Source organism: Chenopodium album, chromosome 1 (assembly GCF_948465745.1).
Source record: "Chenopodium album chromosome 1, dcCheAlbu1.1, whole genome shotgun sequence".
In the NCBI taxonomy this organism is placed as follows: domain Eukaryota; kingdom Viridiplantae; phylum Streptophyta; class Magnoliopsida; order Caryophyllales; family Amaranthaceae; genus Chenopodium; species Chenopodium album.
Window position 1 is genome coordinate 86,375,827 of NC_137834.1, and position 20,206 is coordinate 86,396,032.

The 20,206-nt window shown below is 35.3% G+C and overlaps 2 protein-coding genes across 2 annotated transcripts; both read right to left on the reverse strand.

Annotated features, from left to right (window-relative positions):
- Window positions 1–6,052: 6,052 nt before the first annotated feature.
- On the reverse strand, window positions 6,053–10,644 carry LOC145637942 (protein PIN-LIKES 1-like). The gene is made up of 9 exons (XM_081688941.1): window positions 10,430–10,644; window positions 10,214–10,338; window positions 9,045–9,166; window positions 8,664–8,834; window positions 7,699–7,791; window positions 7,153–7,253; window positions 6,690–6,742; window positions 6,409–6,597; window positions 6,053–6,189 (listed from the first exon to the last, which is right to left on the reverse strand). The coding sequence occupies exons 1-9, from the start codon at window positions 10,642–10,644 to the stop codon at window positions 6,065–6,067; spliced, it is 1,194 nt and encodes a 397-aa protein (XP_081545067.1). The 3' UTR covers window positions 6,053–6,064.
- Window positions 10,645–11,333: 689 nt separating this feature from the next.
- On the reverse strand, window positions 11,334–15,829 carry LOC145624587 (protein PIN-LIKES 1-like). Its single transcript, XM_081677645.1, has 11 exons — window positions 15,695–15,829; window positions 15,377–15,456; window positions 15,095–15,219; window positions 14,875–14,996; window positions 14,273–14,436; window positions 14,090–14,195; window positions 13,409–13,509; window positions 12,848–12,900; window positions 12,531–12,719; window positions 11,729–11,866; window positions 11,334–11,632 (listed from the first exon to the last, which is right to left on the reverse strand). The coding sequence occupies exons 1-10, from the start codon at window positions 15,827–15,829 to the stop codon at window positions 11,742–11,744; spliced, it is 1,200 nt and encodes a 399-aa protein (XP_081533771.1). The 3' UTR covers window positions 11,334–11,632; window positions 11,729–11,741.
- Between the last annotated feature and the right edge of the window lie 4,377 nt (window positions 15,830–20,206).

Below are 20,206 nucleotides of genomic sequence, written 5' to 3' on the forward strand. Positions count from 1 at the left end.
CAATCAGCAAAATCCTCATCACATAAATAAACCTGGCTGTTAGATTAATTGAATTAATCTCAACCGTTGAAGCTTATTAATTCCGTACAACTCACATGCGAAACTCGGAGCGGCCGCGGCTAGGCATCTAGCTCCCAGTAATCTCCCGAAAATTTGCAAGGGGTGGAAGGACCCAAGGCCGCGCCAGAGGTGGTCTGGGTTGCTGCAGATGCTGAATTGGGTTGCTGCGGGTGCTGATTGGTGGTTTGATTGATGGGCGATTATTGATGGTGGTTTGATGCGGCGCAATGGTGGCGGTTTGTGATTGGGAAATCGCTGTTGCTCGGGTTTGTGTTTGGTGAGAGGTGCAGCGCAGCAGCGGTTGCGCGTGAGTGGTGGTGGGTGGCTTTCTTCCTTGATTAAGATGTCTTGATGTTGAAGATGACCCTAATGACCCACTAGAGATTTGCCTTCTTCCACTAGACATAGTCAAATGAAAAGAAAACGAAAACAATTTAAAAAAAAAAAAAAATTAAATTTGGGATTTTCTTCACCATAGAAAAGCAAGAGACAGGGGAGAGGGAGAAAGAAAGCTGGGGAAAAGGAGTATTAAACATCCTTTTTAAAGCAAAAGGATTAAATTTAATCCTATTACTAACGGGCAATGACACGTAGGATTGTAACCGGGAATTATAGGTGATTTAAGTGAAGTAACCTGTTGGGCCTAATTAAAGCGAAGACATGGCAAAGTTGGGATTATTTTTGAAAATACGCAAGTTGGGCTTATTAAAAGCGAATACACCAAAGTTGGGATTATTTTTTACAAATTTTCCTTTATGTTTTCACTCACCTAAATCAATGGATAAGTAATAGTAATAGTAATAGTAATAGTAAAAGTAATAATTAGCAGCAGCAGTAGCTAGTAGTAGTAAAAGTAGTAGTAGTAGTAGTAGTAGTAGTAGTAGTAGTAGCAGCAGCAGCTATCCTGAAATCTGCTCTGCTTTGCTCTGCTGAAATTTAATTTGCTCTGTTCTGTCTTGTTGACCCCTGCTCTGCTCTACCCAGAAGCTCAAAAGAACAGGGCCTTAGTCTTCAATTTAACAATATTTTGACTTTTTACACCCGGAAATAAATTTTTTTGAAATGTTTACCATGGTCCCCAATACCCTTCGGGATTCCAATTGGGTGGGTGAAACCATCCAACTTGCCTTTAAACGGCCAATTTACCGGTTTACAACTTCCACCGATTTCATTAACTCAAGCTTACCACAAATATTTATGACAATATATAATGATCATATATGGTTCCAAACGACATTATATGACTTTAAGATGTATCCCCAAAAATATCAAGGCTTTTCGACACCATGCCCCGAAACCTCCAAAAATTTTCAAAAAGTGCTTCAATTTTAAAATTTTACGACTTTTTTTCGCCTGTAAATAAAAATTGCCGAAATGTTTAATATGGTTACTAATACCCACCGGAAGTCCCATTGGTTGATTGGGTGGATGGAGCCATCCAATTAACCTTTAAACGACAATTTTACCGATTTACAACTTGCACCGATTTCATTAACTCGAGCCCTACCACGAACATTTATGACAACATATAATGATCATATATGGTTCCAAACGGCATTATATGACCCCGAGATTTATCCCCTAGAATTTCAAAACTTTTTGACACCGGGCCCCGAAACCTCAAAATTTTCGCAAAATGCGTGGATATTATACTTCAATTTTGGAATGTTTTTGACTTTTTTTCGCCCGGAAATAAAAATTTCTGTAATGTTTACAATAGTCCCTAATACCCTCTAGGAGTCCATCTGGCTAGGTGCAACCACCCAAATTGCTTTTAAACAACCGAGTTACCGGTTTATAATTTGCACCGATTTCATTAACTCAAGCCTACAACGAACATTTATGACATCAAAAATTGATTATATAAGGTTCCAAACGACATTATATGACCCTAAAATGTATTCCCTTAATTTTTAAACTTTTCGACACCGGGCCCTGAAACCTGCAAAATTTCACAAAAAGTGTGGACAATAGACTTCAAGTTTGGAATTTTTTAACTTTTTTCCGGCCGAAAATAAAAATTGTCGAAATGTTTACCATGGTCCCTAATATCCTCCAGGAGTCCAATAATTGGGTTGGTGGAACCATCCAATTTGCCTTTAAACGGCCAATTTACCGATTTACATCCTGCACCGATTTCATTAATTACTCAATCCTACCACGAACCTTTATTTCAACATATAATGATCACAAATGGTTCCAGACATTATATGACCCTGAGATGTATTCTCTAAAATCTCAAGTCTTTTCGACATCGGGCCCCGAAATCTCCAAAATTTCTCAAAAAGCGTGGATATAAGCCTTTAATTTTGGAATTTTTAGACTTTTTTTCGTCCGGATATAAAAATTGCCGAAATGATTACAACTTGCACCGATTTCATTAACTCAAGCCTACCACGAACACTTATGACAGCATAAAATGATCATATATAGTTCAAAATGACATTATATGACCTCTAGATGTATTCACTAAAATTTCAAGACTATTCAACACCGGGCCTCGAAACCTCCAAAATTTCTCAAAAAACGTGGATACTAGACTTCAATTTTGGAATTTTTTGACTTTTTTTCGCCCGAAAATTAAAATTTCCGAAATATATACCATGGTCCCTAATACCCTCCGGGAGTCCATTAAGGTGGGAGGAACCATCCAATTTGCCTTTAAACGGCCAATTTACCGATTTACAACTTGCACTGATTTCATTAACTTTAGCCTACCACGAACATTTATGACAATATATAATGATCATATATGGTTCCAAGACATTATATAACCTTGAGATTTATCCCCTAGAATTTCAAGACTTTTCGACACCGAGCCTCGAAACCTCCAAAATTTCGCAAAATGTGTGGATATTAGACTTCAATTTTGGAATTTTTTGACTTTTTTCGCCCGAAAATAAAAATTGTCGTAATGTTTACAATGGTCCCTAATACCCTTTGGGTGTCCACCTGGCTAGGTGAAACCAACCAATTTGCCTTTAATCAGCCGATTTACCGGTTTACAATTTGCACCGATTTCATTAACTTAAGCCTACAACGAACATTTATGACAACAAATAATGATCATATATGGTTCCAAATGACAATATATGACCCCGAAATTTATTCCCTAAAATATTTAAACTTTACGACACCGGGCCCTGAAACCTCCAAAATTTCTCAAAAAACGTGGATATTAGACTTCAATTTTGGAATTTTTTAACTTTTTTTTTCGCCCGGAGATAAAAATTGCCGAAATGTTTACCAAAGTCCCTAATACCCTCCAAGAGTCCAATTGGGTGGGTGGAACCATCCAATTTTCCTTTAAACGACCAATTTATCGATTTACAACTTGCATCGATTTCATTAACTCAATCCTACCTCGAACATTTATTTCAACATATTATGTTCATATATGGTTCCAAACGACATTATATGACCCCGATATGTATTCCTTAAAATCTCACGGCTTTTCGATACCGGGCCCCGAAACCTCCAAAATTTCTCAAAAAGCGTGGATATAAGCCTTCAATTTTGAATTTTTATTGACTTTTTTCGCCCGGAATATATAAATTTCCGAAATGTTTACCATGTTCCCTAATAACCTTCGTGAGTCCAATTGGGTGGGTGTAACCATCCAATTTTCCTTTAAACGGTCAATTTATCGTTTAATACTTGCACCGATTTCATTAAATTAAGCATACCACGAACATTTATGACAATATATAATGATCATATATGGTTCCAAACAGAATTATATGACCCCAAGATGTATCCCCTAAAATCCCAAGTCTTTTCGACAACAGGCCTTGAAACCTACAAAATTTCTCAAAAACCGTGGATATTATCATTGAATTTTGGAATTTTTTTGACTTTTTTTCGCCTAGGAAAAAAATTGTCGAAATGTTTACCATGGTCCATAGTACCCTCCGGGAGTCCAATTGGGTGGGTAAAACCTTCCAATTTGCCTTTAAACGACCAATTTACTGGTTTACAACTAACTTGCACCAATTTCATTAACTCAAGTCTACCACGAACATCTATGACAACATATAATGATCATATATGGTTCCAAACGACATTATATGACCCATACATGTATTCCCTAAAATCTCAAGACTTTGCGACACCGGGCCGCAAAACCTCCAAAATTTCTCAAAAAGTGTGGACATTAGCCTTAAATTTTGGAAATTTTTGACTTTTTTTCGCTCGGACTAAAAATTGCCGAAATGTTTATCATGATCCCTTGTATCCTCTGGGATTTCAGTTGGGTGGGTGGAACCATCCAATTTGCCTTTAAACGACCAATTTACCGGTTTACAATTTGCATTGATTTACCGGTTTACAACGGCCAATTTAATTAACTTGCACTGAATCCGACTTGAACCGAAATTGACCCAAACCTGTTTTAACTCGTCAAAACCGAATTGAACCCGACTTGTTACTAACTTGATCTGAATCAACCCGATCCGTTCCTAACTTGACCCGAAATTAACACAACCTGTTACAAACCTAACCCGAAATCAACCCGACTTGTTATTGACCTGACCCAAATTAAACCCGACTTGTTATTGATCCGACCCAAATTTTACCAGGCCTATTATTTACTCGACCCAAAAATTCAACCCGATTTGTTACTAACTTGACTCGAAATTAACACGACTTGTTATTGACCCGACCTAAATTAATCCAAATTATTCTTGACCAGATTTCAGTTCACCTTAAATGCAATTTCGACCACCTTATTATTTTTTATCAAAGCATTTTGTCTAGGGAGACCAAGTCAGTCCAGGCCAGCAAAAGAAAGGAGCATCATCCTCAAATTTAAGAGTTAAATATAGTATATATTTGTTGTATGGTCAAAGGAGATAATTATCTTCCTAAATTATAGAATATAGTTCCCTAGTATATTGCCATATATATTATAGTCAAAGGAAATAATTAGTTTGATAAAAATGATAATTATCTATTTATAGTTAGTTGAACCCAAATATGACCTGATTTGAAAATGACCCGACCTGATTGTAAGCTGCAAATTATTGACTTGAACATAACCCGACTTGAATCCGAGAATGACCCGACTTGGAAATGACCCAACCTGATTATAACCCGCAAATTATTGACTTGAACCGAACCCAACTTGAACCCGAGAATGACCCGACCTGATTATAACCCGCAAATTATTGACTTGAACCGAACCTGACTCGAATCCAAGAATGACCCGACCTGATTCTAACCCGCAAATTATTGACTTGAACCGAACTCGACTCGAACCGAGAATTACCCTAACCCGTTTTAACCCGATAAAACCCGAATTAAACCCGACCTATTGTTCACCCGACCCGAATGTAACCCGATCTGTTATTAACCCGACCTAAACCCAACCCAAACCCGATAAGAAGTATGACTCGACGTGACTTGACTCAAGCATGACCCAACCCAAACCTGACCCGCATAGGTCATGGAATTAATCCAAATTGACCCGATCCACTCTTACTCGACCCAAACCCGACCCATTTACCCGAATTGACAGCTCATTCCAACATAAAAACAACTTTGGTGAAATCAACAAATCCTTTCTTCACACTCTCTCTTCCTTGGTTATATTTTGATTGATTTTTACTTAACTCCACACATTATTTTGATGCTAATTAAATAAATCGGTTAGAATAATTTAAATTGGTATTCAAGATGTGATATGAAATCATTTATTTTTTATAATTCCCTCTGTACTAAGTCACCAACAAAATTATAGTATAAAATATGAGAGAATATGAAACGGACTTGAGCAACCCATAAGGAGTAGTAGAGTTCATACAACTTAGACGTTACAAGTCCATATAGCGCAGCTAGAGTTTTCATTTAACAAGTTTCTCAACACATTTTTGTATTATGTAGAAAAAAAAAATAGTTGGTCTAGAGCGAGTATCTTACAAAAATTTCAATATCCGATACAGTGAAAATTTAATTAAACTATTATAATGTGACTATCAAATCCGGTCGAAGAGGATGATATTGTTTTTCATGTAATAATCCAAAGGAAAAAAGTGGACCAAAGGGTAAGAAATACAGAGGCCAAAGCGTAAGTCCATAGCATAATTACCGAACACTCACTCCGTCCTGCTCCAAACAGTTGTGTCATTGTGCCTAGCATAAACATAAGACACCATTAATAAATAAAATGTAAATTATCGTTCATCGATCACTCAATCTATTTAAAAATATGACGCATAATAATAAGATAATTAAACAGATCATGCTCTGCCCTACTTGTACTGAATATTACAAGTTTGTAACACATGTATACATAATATACTAATATTGTGTTACATTGTAACACATGTACAAAATGTGGTGTTAACATACCTAGGTTTATTGCTGGTGGCATGGCATATTGAAGAAGAAGAAGAAATACGAACAATTTATTGTTAGACGGAACAAGACCAGCTTGGAGTGCACCCTTAACAATGAGAATTCCGAAAAGAGGAAGAAGTACGTAGCGAGTTACAACTATGCCGAGAATAACTCTTAGTTGAATACCGGTACCCTTTAAACCTGACCATCATAACATAGGAAGGTTTAGGAAGTTATTGAATGTTTGAATTTGTATGATTAATTGGTTGTATTGGAAGGAGATGAGATTATACCTTGAAGGAGGTTGGCTCCGAGTATTATGGTGAGAACTGGAATGGCTGCTTCTCTGTATATTTGGGATACATGTATTAGATTAGATTGAATGTTATGATGTATTGATGTTTTCCCCTGTTTTAATTATAATAGGGTATGCTGGGGGTTACGTGGCGAAGGAGGTAGCAATGGAGCATTATGTACGACAAAACTAAAGGTGCGTTTTATTCATATGAAATTCACTTAATGTTTAGAACTTATTTTATTAAACAATATGTTTGATTTAAATTTAGCCGTTATTAGTACTCCTTAGCATAACTTAAATTCATAAATTTATCTAATTAGAACTTATTAAATGTCATTAGAACGTATTTTTCTCAATGTAATTGGTAACAGAATGAACGTAACTTTTTTATAGGAAGGGAAAAAAAAAAAAAAAAAAAAAGAAAAAAAAAAAAAGAGAGAGGAGAGTGTAAAGGGTACCCTAGCATGAAGGCCGAGTCCGTGACAACATGGAGTGGAGCTTCATTGCCGATCATCAGTTTTTGGATCGGAGAAATCATTCCAATTGCAAAACCAAATATCTAAAATCATATCAAGAATGACGCTATTACTTCAAAATACTACTCATAGTAGTACTAGGATATGCACATAAAATTACCATGATAATTTTTTGTCGATATATGCTTTATTGGATTACAATGAGAAATGTACGTGTTCCTTCAAAATTAATAAATTTCTATCAAAAGTTTTATTAGATATGATGATTTGAATAGCTAGTCTCCCATGTCAAACCTTTGGTTGTTTAGAAAAAGAATTTTACCGTGTCAGAATCTCTCACAAGTCCTCAAATCGCATTATACATAACTAAGAAACCATGCTCACTAGTATGCCATTTCGGTAGGATTTGTGTGACATCGTATGTGGTCTAATGGTTTACTAACAAACGGTCTTTATAAGAATTTGTATTTATTGAGATATTGAATACTATGATTGAAATTGGCAAAATAAAGATAGTTTAGAGCATACCGCAGCAATAGTTGATGGTGCAAACACTACTTTGAGGTTGGCCTTTCCTAAGAAAGTTCTTATGCATTGGCTTATCTTGACTGACAATGAAACCTGCCCCAAATAAATCTTAATACTTTAAAATTTAAATATGATCAAACAAGTACGTGGTACACTTATCTATTTGTGCACCAAATACCCTAAAACCAACTTGATGATGTATTAGTGTATTACACAACAACAATGATTTTTCATATCCGAATAAGAAAGTGTGGTCAATGTCAATACAATTCTGAACACAAAGTATATAAAATTCTTTTTTTTGGTTGGTAGGGAAAAGGGCCCAATGATTAGGCCAAAACCTCTCACGGGTCCTTCTGACTTGAGTTAGCGGACTAGACACTTTGGGAATGGGAGGAAAGGGTGGTAAGGAAATCTCCACCCCAAAAGACCTCTAGTGGGATTTGATTTGACAACCCCAAAGGTTGTGATATGTAAAGTTGTAAACCTTACCATACGTGGTGCAGAGGCGGATCTTCATTAAGGAGGGTCGGGGGCCCGGCCCCCCTTAATTTTTCTAAGTTATTGGTTAAAACTAATATAATGTTTAATAATTACAATTAAAAAGTTATGGCATAGTGGTTAAGTATTGTTATTTTTTAACAAAAGGTTGGAGGATCAAACCTTGGCCCCCCAAACTTTTTGGCCAAATATCCGCCACTAACGTGGTGAAATAGTGTATGATTTATGGTTGTCACGAAAGGATTAGAGTGATTTTGGCTCCGATACCATGTCACGAAATAAATTCCGTAGTTTCATTAGAGTGTAGAGTAGAGTATTTATACAAGAGATTAGGGCTCCAGAAATAGGCCCGTTAACTATACAATATAAACACTAATTATAGGCCCTAACAATAGTCAAAGTGGTGCAAGTATTTTGATACAGATGAGTAATTAGTTTTACAAAAGCTAGAAAGAGTAAATAACCTGATGAGAAGCTGCGAGACAATGATCTTGACTGCAAGGAAGGAGGGGTTCCTGATTGGAGTCCTTAATGTGGATGCCTGAGCTATCAATTAGCCCTTTATCTCTTGTTATTTCCTCAGCAGACATTCTCACAATGTTGTAAACAAGTGACCATATGTATACTGCCCCTATCTGATAACAACAATTCATTAATCAAGTATTATACTGGTGTGTCGTATATATGTAGGGATGGCAAGTGGGTACGATAAACGAATATATCTTAGTATACTCGATTGATCATATAAGACTTAAGTTTATGGTCATTGTTTTGTTCTTAGAGACTTGTTTACAACATGATAAATGAGTGAAAAACAGATAGATAATCGGATTTTGAAATTTTACCGCCAAGGAAAGAGAAGAATAGGATAGAGCATACGTCTCACAAGCATCAATCGCTCCAAATGGACTGCCCTTCTCCTTGCATATTGCAGGGATTAAGATGATAGGGAAGATTCCCATATTCCCTATTTATGATTAAAATTTGTGTCATTCTTATATGTAAGATATTTAAATTGAGACGTAGTGTAAATATTAATCTTAAAATGCATGGGAGTACTTTATTAGTATAAATAGAACACCAAAAAAAATATACGTAGAACTATTATGTGCCTTAGTTATGATGCAATTTTTTTTTTTTTTTTTTTTTTTTGTCCTTTTAAGCTTAAAACAAATCAAATGTGTTATTACATTGCACTATATATATATACTTTTTCTTTTTAAATTTTCGGAAATATGATATTTGTATCCAACTCTAAAACCCAGTATTTGTAAAGATTTCCGATCTTATATAACCAAAACCAAAATAGCAGGTCATATACTTAAAAATTTTAAAAAAAGATCACCAATTTTTTTAGATCAGGCAAATGAATCATTATCCTACATTTTTTTTATTAGCCTAATGTAAGGACAACTCATTCATCCTCATAAGAGTCACAACCCACAAGACTTGCAAGTTTTAAATGCTAGTAACAATCCTACGGACTCACGCATACGTCATGAGGCACAGGAATGTTTCTAGCATTAATATGGACCAATAATGCTAGAAACATTCCTAAATGATTAATGACAGTATTAATGCTATTGAGTGATCATAATCATTATATTTGATCCCACCACTTTTCTCTGTCATTAAATTTTTTTTTTTTCGTCTAACCAAAATTAAAAATAACCTTACCAAGCAAAAGGAATACTATACACATGTGCTATTTTGGAATCGGTTTATACAGCACTAATATAAAGTATTTTCTCCTCTAATTTGTAGTCACAATTCTCACAAACAACTTTAGATAGCTGTAACATTGAAAAAAAAATTCAATAACAAGCCCAAATAAATAAAAAAATAATGCATTTGAAAACACGAGGAAAACAAGAACACCTTAAATGAAAATTAAATGTTAAAAGCTAGGCTTTACCATCAATAATCCTAGGATCCAAATTACAATTACTGAAATAAAAATATATAGAAGTATTTTTAAAAAAAAATTAAAAAAAGAAAAAAAAGGGAAAATTACCAGCAGAACAAGCTCCAATAACGAGGCCCTTGAGGTGCTTAGGTGGTCTTGAAATTTTAACAAGTAACCATCCTAAAATAGCCCCTATTATAAACGCTACCAATATATTTATTGGCATAAACCACCTATAAACAAAATCATAATTAATTAATTAAAAACAAATAAATTAAATACACAAATTTAATTTTATGAAAAAAATAATTTAGAAAAACTTACAGACTTAGAAAACTATGTAAAGTGACCGTTTTAGCCAAGTTAGCCGCAATAAGAGAAGGACTGAAAACATAAAACACAATCTTATTTAAATGATTGCGAGCATTTTCACCCAATAAATCAATACGCTCTAATGCTAGAAACATTCCTACGCCTATTATCAATAGCACTTTCGCAACTGGTATTGATGCTACTACTAATAAATGTATAAACCCCATTTGGGTTTTTTTTTTTTTTTTTTTTTGGTTGGAGATTAACAATTTTTCTCTTGAATTTGGAAAAGGAGAGAAGAATAAAAAGGAGAAGTGAAGAGAGATATTGAGATTGATATTGACAACTAAGAATAGACATGAGAATCATATGTGATTGAGTCTTTAAGATTACAGAATTTGTGCATGAAGTTGTGATTGCTTTCCTTGTATTCTGTATTACTGAAATTTGTGCTTATTACTTTATACGGAGTTTGAACAACGATGACGTATTCAGATTTTTTTTTTTTTAATTTTTTTTACACGCATAGATTAGTGTAATAAGTGTGTTTTTGTCATAATTTTCTAAATTTATACAATTTTTAAGACTGTTTTTAATGCTTATATGTAGCCCTAAGGGCTATGTATAACATTTTCCTTTTTTTTTTTTTCTCTTTTTTTCCAGGATATAATTAAGTTTATTGGTCTATTAAAAAAAAATTAAGTTTTTTTTTTTTTTTTTTTATTCAAAGGAGGAAAGAAAATCCAAAGGAAAAATTAAGTTTATTGGTGGTTATACTCAAGATTGTTTGTTTTGCTGGGAGTAGAGCAAAAAAATCTTATATGAAGTATCCTGTAATATCCTTTGCTATTAAAGATGGTCTTTCTTTATCAATTCGGAATGTCTAGTACATTAGCATAGATAGATACAATTTTTTTAAAAAAAGAATTAACAATTTAGTCCAAAAGAAATTAAAACATAGCTCTATTTCCTAGAAATTTCATTCATCTCACAAAGTACATAAGCCTCCCAAATTTAATCAAATGGAGCCACACTTTTCATAACGCAGAAACCATTGAGCCTATTTAGTGGGTCAAAATGATGAAATTAAATTTGCGTCCTTTAGATTGATGTCTATGTAAAAAATGCAAGTACATCTCTCGATTTCTGCCTTGTAACAATGTCGAAAAAAACAAAAGAATTTCTGATCCATAATAGTTGGACGTTGATGGATTACTGTCATTTAAACGAGGAGAACAAATTCAATAGTTAGTCCAAAAAAAAAATAAAAAAAATAAACAACCAATTTTTAGATTGGTACTAGAAACTTACAAGGTGCCTCGTATTAAGTGACAATCCAGAGAAATAATGTGGACCAAAGTGTGAGAGAAATAGATGCCAAAGCATAAGTCCATAACATAATTACTGAACACTCATTTTGGCCAGCTCCAAATAACTGCATCATTGTTCCTATTATGCATAATCATCGTTAAATTAACATTAGAAAATATAAAACCAAGAATAAGCTCACCTTTGTTTGATCATTGATGTTAGTTTATGGTCATTTTACCTTTTTTTTTTTTTTTTTTTTTTTGGTGAATAAATTTTTTTACTGTTTAATACTCCGTATTAACTTTTTAATATCGTAATGAACATCAATAAGAATATATATCCTTTTAGCTAATTTTTTTGGCGGCTAAAAGAATCCTTATTGATGCTCAAATAATTAAAAGGATCCTCTTAAGAAAAGAAAATGGTATATTACTCTTTTTCAAGAGGAAACTAATCTTTGGCCCTGCAGTGGCGGATTTAGGATTTTCGAACTTATGAGTCACCATCATTGATCACTTGTTTCAAACCAAAAATTATATAAAAAAATTATATTTCACCAAAATGATTTCAATCCAAAAATAGGATATAAAAATACATACTATAAAACTATTACATTAAACTAACTTTATGATTTTTTTTACTTAAAACTTTAGTTTATTATTTTATTTTAATTAGTAACGGATAGAGACCCATATGATGCGGAGAGAAATAATGAGAGAAAACATATTTGTGAAATTTCATAAAATAATTGTTGTAATATTAAGAGAACGGATAAAGTATATACGTAGTATAAATGACGTACCTAAATTAATTGCTGGTGGCAGGGCATATTGAACTAAAAGAACAAACACAAATAATTTATTGTTGATTGGCACAAAACCAGCTTGGATCGCACCCTTAACAATAAGAATGCCAAGCAGAGGAAGAATTATATAACGAGATACAACTATCCCAATAACAACTTTAGGTTGAATACCAGAACCCTTTAAACCTGACAACAAAATAAACAAAACATATTTTAAAAACATCCAATATATACTAGTATTATACTACATTACTACGTACTTAATAATTTGAAGAGATTGTACAATTGAAAAGATTGGAAGGAAAAAACATAACCTTGAAGGAGATTGGCCCCAAGTATTAGGTTAACCGCCGGAATAGCTGCATCTCTGTATATTATGAATCGAACTAGGTTAGTAACTGTGTGATGTACGGCTTAAACAATCTCTATCTCCCTATTATTGATTTAGGGCGTGTTCGGCGTTAGCTTTTGAGTAGCTTTTAGGTAGCTTTTAGTGGTTTGACTTGGTCAAACCACTACTCAACAAAAAATGTGAGTGTTTGGTAAAGTAGTGGTTAGGGTAGCTTTTAGTGGTGGAGGTAGCTTTTGTGAAAAGTTAGAAATATTAGCTTTTGAAATTAGAGATAGTTTTTCAAGTAGCTGTTGAAAATTTAATCTATAGTTTTAAAAATAAAATATTGATTTTTATATGTAACAGCTAGTCAACCACTACTTTACCGAACACTCATATCTAAATTATTTATCTTCACAGCTAACAGCTTGTTGACAGCTAACAGCTACCTACACAGCTAACAGCTACCTCCACAGCTATATTTTACCGAACACGCCCTTATTAGTGTGCCCCTTTATTAGCATATAATATTGAAATGGCATACCCAAGTAATAATGCCGAGTCCATAACGACGTGGAGTGGAGAATCATTGCCAATCATCAGATTTCTGATTGGAGACATCATTCCAATGCCAAACCCAAGTACCTACATTAGATACACGTTAATTGATTCATGATGTGCCTTACCAATTTGCTATGACAGAATTTTTCAAATCATATGACACATGAATTGTTAAAGGGCTAAATACAAAATTAATGACTAATTTTCAAAGGAGCAATTTTAAGTACACTAAGGGTATGTTCTGATTTACTGAACTGAACTGAACTGTTTATGAGAAAAGGAAATCAGAAATTGAATTGAACTGAACTGTTTATGAGAGAATGAAATTAGAAACTGAACTGAACAGGTTGGAGCTGAACTGGACTGAACTGAAATTAAGCTAAAGAGAACAGGCCCTAAATGAGGCTTAAGAGCGTTTATTGATATAGTATATCAATTAGGTCTCAACCATCAGCTTTAGTTTTTGGTTGAGTTGGTTCATTAGAACCAACGTGACACAAAGGTCACTACTTCAAATCTCATTTACCCTCTACTTTCAAGTATTAAAATATAAGGGGCTCATGTTGCATCCACACTTCAAACGTACTCCAACACTTATAAATAAAAACCGAAAAAATAAATGAGACCAAGATGTAACAAAAAAAAGTGTTAAGAGGGTACGTACCGCTGCAATAGTTGATGGTGCGAATATGGCTTTGGCATTGATCTTCTCTAACAGAATTATGACATATTGTTTTAACCTACCTGTTAATGAAATCTGTCCATATTTATATTATTCAAAATAGTCCATCAAATTACAGAATTCTATAGATAAAAGGAAAACCATAGAGAGCAAAGCAAGAATTTTACCGATGAAGAACTTATGATATTATGGTCTCCGGAAGCCAAGACATAATTAGCATTGGAAGGAAGAAGAGGTTCCTTAATTTTTGTATTCATTTCTCCCGTTACTTCACTAGCCGTGACTCGTACAACGTTGTAAACATATAACCACAAGTATACTGCCCCGATCTGAAATAGTATTAACAAATCAAATACTCCGTAATTTAATAACAGAACCAATACTTCCTCTGTTTCACTATTATTCATTTGTTCTCTTTAGTGCACGAATGCACAATATATAGAGATCAAATGATTAATTATTGTAATATTCTTAATAAAATTGTTCGTCTAATACATATGGAATTTTTGTGGGGAAATTATGACTTTCAAGTATCATTCAATATACATCATTCATCCAAATTTCATAAATGAAAATTGGGAATGGGATGCAATTAAATTAAACTAGAAGAGACTATTGTGTGTTCAATTTATCTGAATCAGGCTTATATATTTATCTAAACTTAATAAACTCGTTGATGAAATTAATTAAGTTGTAAATTGAACTTATTACGCCTCTAGTCTATATTTATAAAGCAAAAATTTCACAAATGATAAAGATAGTCATACCGCCATGGAAAGAGAAGCATAAGATAGAGCATAAATCTCACAAACATCTGATGCTCCAAATGGACTGCCCTTTTCTTTGCACATTGCAGGAACTAGAATGATAAGCATGTTTCCCAAATTTCCTGTTTTCAATTATAACCTTTTTTTTAAAATTTAAATTACGAAGAACATACATGCTCATTTAAATTAAAAAAATGGAATCGAATCCAATATAATTAACCTGCAGAACAAGCTCCAATTATAAGACCCTTGTGATGCTTTGGAGCTTTTGTAACCTTCACAAGAAGGTAGCCTAGTCCTGACCCTATTATAAACGTTATCAGTATGTTCACTGGCATAAACCACCTACATTAAAAATAAATAAGTTAAAATTCTATGAAAATTAAAATAGATACTCGTAACATAATTAATTAATCAGGTACTTCAAATTCTAAAGAAAACAAGATTTAAAAAACAGGAAAATTGGGATAGAAACAAATAAGAGGGGTTAAGGTCAACTTACAAGGTAATAAAGCTTTCAAGAGTGACCGTTTTTGCCAAGTTGCTCGCAACTAGAGATGGGTTAAAAACATAAAACACAACCTAAAAACCAACAATATTAGTCAAACATATACTATACTTGTATTAATTAAGTATTTTAACTTGGGCAACAATTTAATTATTAACAATTGTTAGCATAATAATAGATCGTTTATTGTAAATTAAACACTGTCTTGAATAAAAATGTATGCGCCCTTTCATAAATCAAATACATATATTCCATTAACCAATTAATAATCGAAAATCTAGCTATAATAAGAATAAATAAATCAATACTAACCTTGTTTAAGTGATGTCGAGCATTATCACCCAAGATATCAACACGATCCAAAGCAAGAAACAAGCCTAGGGCAGTGATTAATAGAACCTTCACAACCGGTAATGATGCTACCACAAACAAATCTACTAATCCCATTTTATCTTCCTTATTTTCTCCCAACTTTCGTGAAATTAACAAATTAAATTCCTTTTTCTATCTCCCATTAATTTGTAATAATTTAATATATTTTAGTTTAGATCCTAAAAGTCTATGATATGACTGGCTAATTATTAAATTATACTGTATCTTTATTTAGGTGAAATAGCTGCTTTATATACGCATGCAGATTAGATAAATATTCGCCCGACTTTTTACACGTTCCTTGACTTTTTACACTTTCCTTTGTATAGTTAACTGGAGTTTTATTTACATTTAGGGTTATGAAGTTAGGATAATTTTCACTTTAAAAATTTTTAAAATAATTGCTATTGGAGGAAGTTACTTTAACTCCGCCAGTGGGTTTCCCGCTGCCAGTCCCAAGCCTGGATAAAGGAGGAGGGTTACGGTAGGCCAGTGACAGCCAGTATAAAACTTCGTCACATCCCATGACATGAGCCAAACAGATATTTTCGTGGGGGCGTTCCCTACTCAGCGACGCGCTGCACTTCCTAGACCCGGGTGTAGTGATAAGTATGCAAGGGTTGCTAGGTCGTCGCCCAGAAGCGACGCGCCACATTGCCCGAGTGTGGTGTCAAATGAGCAAGGGCGTGCCATTGGGGCGTTCCCTACTGAGCGACGCGCTGCACTTCCCAGACCCGGGTGCAGTGATAAGTATGTAAGGGTTGCTAGGTCGTCGCCCAGAAGCGACGCGCCATATTGCCCAATTGTGGTGTCAAATAATCAAGGGCTTGGAGTTGGGATCAGGAGGGAGCGTGGGAGAAAAGAATTTAGTTTGCGGATTGGTTCTTGGAATGTGGGGTCTCTTACGGGAAAATCAGCAGAATTGGTAGAAGTAATGAAAAGACGACGCGTGAACATCATGTGCCTCCAAGAGACAAGATGGACAGGAGAAGGAGCTCGAGGCTTGGTTTTGGGGTATAAGGTATGGTATGTTGGGCAAGAAACGAGCCACAGAACAAGGAATGGTGGAGCTAGGAACGGAGTTGGTGTGGTTCTCGATGAGAGGTTGGCAAAAGAGGTGATCGAGGTCTATCGGAAGAACGATAGGTTGATAAGGCTGAAGTTGCTATGTGGCAAGGAGATTGTGAATGTTATCAGTGCTTATGCTCCCCAAGTGGGTTTAGATGCAGAAGAGAAACGACAATTTTGGGAGGACCTAGACGAGGTGGTGCAGGGTGTCCACCACTCAGAGAAGTTATATATTGGAGGGGATCTAAATGGGCACGTTGGGGCGAGCCGAGATGGCTATGAGAGTGTCCATGGAGGCTTTGGGTATGGGCAGAGGGACGCCGGTGGTGAAGCTATTATGGATTTTGCCCAATCATATGATTTAATTTTGGCTAATACTTGGTTTAAGAAGAGGGATTCACACTTGATAACTTTTCGGAATGGAGCAAATGCAACTCAAATAGACTTCCTGCTCACAAGGAGCATAGATAGACAAAGTTGCATAAACTGTAAGGTTATCCCAGGGGAGAGTGTGGTCACCCAACACCGGCTATTGGTAATGACTATTCGTCTGAAAGAGAAGGCGAAGAAAAAAGTTAGACAAGAAGAACCAAGGATAAGATGGTGGACCCTAAGGGATGCAAAAGCTAAGGTTTTTACAGAAAAGGTAATTGAAGAAGCGGATTGGGATGGAGAGGTGGATCCGGACATGACTTGGTTACGAATGAAGAACTGTTTCCTAAGAGTGGCCAAAGAGGTCTTAGGGGAAGTAAGGGGAAGAACTTCGGTACAGAGAGATACTTCGTGGTGGAATGAAGAGGTGAAAGCAGTAATTAAGCAAAAAAGGGAATGCTATCAAGCCTTAGGAAAATGTAGGAGTGATGAAACCTTTGCAGCGTATAAGGAGGCTAAGAGTAAGGCAAAGGCAGCTGTTCGCCAAGCAAAAGAAAAGGCATATCAGGAGGTTTATGAAAAGCTTGATTCCAAGGAGGGAGAAAGGATCATTTATAAGATGGCAAAGAGAAGACAAGAGGCAAGGAAGGATATTGGCATGGTGAAGTGTGTCAAAGATAAGAACCAAATGGTCCTAGTGCAAGAGGAGGGCATCAAGGACAGGTGGAAGGGGTACTTCGATGAATTATTTAATGGAAGTAATGGAGTTGTGATAGGAGATACCTCTATGAGTGATGAAGAAATCAACATGGAGTATGTGCGAAGGATTAGGAGAGTAGAGGTGGAGATTGCACTGAGGAAGATGAAACCTAAGAAGGCGGTTGGCCCTAATGGGGTACCGATAGAGGTGTGGAGGTGTTTGGGTAAGATTGGTATTGATTGGTTAACAAACCTTTTCAACAAGATATGGACGGCTACAAGGATCCCACAAGATTGGAGGAAGAGCACCTTGGTCCCGGTTTATAAAAACAAAGGAGACGCTCAAGATTGTTCTAACTATCGAGGAATTAAGCTTATGAGCCATACTATGAAGTTGTGGGAAAGGGTGATTGAACAAAGGTTGAGGGCATGCACAAGCATTTCAGATAACCAATTTGGTTTTATGCCTGGGAGATCTACTATGGAGGCAATCCATTTGATAAGACAAATGATGGAGTTTTATAGGGTAAAGAAGAAAGATCTTCATATGGTCTTTATTGATTTAGAGAAGGCATATGACAAGGTGCCAAGAGAGATACTTTGGTGGGCAATGTTGAAGAAAGGTATCCCACGAAGGTATGTAGACCTAGTTAAGGATATGTATCGGGATGTGTCAACAAATGTGAGGACATGCGGAGGGTTGACAAAAGATTTCCCTATTACAATCGGATTGCATCAAGGGTCTGCATTAAGCCCTTTTCTTTTTGCAACGGTTCTAGATGAAGTAACTAGACCAATTCAAGATGAGGTTCCATGGTGTATGTTGTTCGCAGATGATATCGTTTTGGTGGATGAGACTAAGGATGGGGTTAATGTCAAGTTGGAGCAATGGAGGCAAAGGTTGGAATCTAGAGGGTTTAAGCTAAGTCGGAGTAAGACTGAATATTTGGTATGTCGTTTTGGCACTCAGAGGGGGACAAGCAATGAAGTGGTGAGTTTGGATGGAAAGGATTTGACCATGAGTGAATGTTTTAAGTACCTAGGGTCGATCATCCAGAAGAATGGTGACATTGATCAAGACGTGACCCACAGGATTAAGTCAGGGTGGCTTAAATGGAGAGCGGCCACGGGAGTGTTATGCGACCGCAGCATTCCCTTAAAGTTGAAGGGAAAATTCTACAGGACTGCCATAAGACCAGTGTTGCTCTATGGTACAGAATGTTGGGCTTCTAAGAAAGAGCATATTAAAAAGATGGAGGTTACGGAAATGCGCATGTTAAGGTGGATGTGTGGAAACACTTTAAGAGATAGAATCAGAAATGAGGTTATTCGCAAGAAAGTAGGTGTGGCGGGCATTGTAGATAAATTAAGGGAAAATCGTCTGCGTTGGTTTGGACATGTAAGACGGAGACCCGAGGGTGCACCGGTGCGAAGAGTGGAAGAGTGGGACCATGGAGGGATTAAACGAGGAAGAGGGAGACCAAAGATGACTTGGTTGGAAGGAGTGAGGAAGGATATGAAGTGCATGGATTTACGTGAGGATGAAGTTTTGGATCGTAAGGGATGGAGGAGAAAGATTTATGTTGATGACTACACGGAATAATCAAATTTGGTTCATGTTAGCCGACCCCACTTTTGGGATTAAGGCTTTGATTGATTGATTGATTGATTGATTGGAGGAAGTTACTTTATTGTTTTAATTTTTCGTTACTTTACTTTAGATTGGTGCCATGGTGAGACTGCATTTTGTATGTAGTATTATCCATTTCATATTATTTGTAATGATTTGATATAAAATAGAGAGTAAAAATATCTAATGATTATAATTCTTGCAAACAGTATGAAACAAAGGTAGTAGTTGATTTAACTTTATTGATAAATTGATAATGATAATTGAGCAATTACTGTTGTCATTGGTCAATATTTTAAAATATGTTTAAGGTGTTATTCATCTCATCAACTTTTCAAAATTATTACTCCCTCCGTCCCTTAATTATATGCTTAATTTTTTCATTTATTACTCACATAATAGAGAAAAATAGGCATATAATTAAGGGACGAAAGGAGTACATTAATATAATTTAAAATACAAATAGGTTTTAATGAGTTGATGAAATCAGTTTTGATAGGTAGAGTAATAAAATTTGTGTGTGTGAGGAATAGCTCAGGTACTTTAAGTTTCTCTCTCAATTTCAAGGAATCTTGTGATCAATACTCACCATCCACTCTTGTGGCTCTAAATCCCCCCCACCCCCTAAAAAAAATAGTAATTTTTTGTAGTGATGTATTTCAAATCAGTTTTCATAATATATA

Excerpts from the sequence above, each read along its gene's own strand:
- LOC145637942 (XM_081688941.1), bottom strand. The coding sequence starts at position 10,644 with ATGGGGTTTATACATTTATTAGTAGTAGCATCAATACCAGTTGCGAAA. Across the intron at positions 6,743-7,152 it reads GACTCGGCCTTCATGCTAGG|AGAAGCAGCCATTCCAGTTC; the intron begins GTACCCTTTACA and ends CCAAATATACAG. Across the intron at positions 6,190-6,408 it reads GCCACCAGCAATAAACCTAG|GCACAATGACACAACTGTTT; the intron begins GTATGTTAACAC and ends TGTTTATGCTAG.
- LOC145624587 (XM_081677645.1), bottom strand. The coding sequence starts at position 15,829 with ATGGGATTAGTAGATTTGTTTGTGGTAGCATCATTACCGGTTGTGAAG. Across the intron at positions 14,997-15,094 it reads AATTGGAGCTTGTTCTGCAG|GAAATTTGGGAAACATGCTT; the intron begins GTTAATTATATT and ends AATTGAAAACAG. Across the intron at positions 12,901-13,408 it reads GACTCGGCATTATTACTTGG|AGATGCAGCTATTCCGGCGG; the intron begins GTATGCCATTTC and ends CATAATATACAG.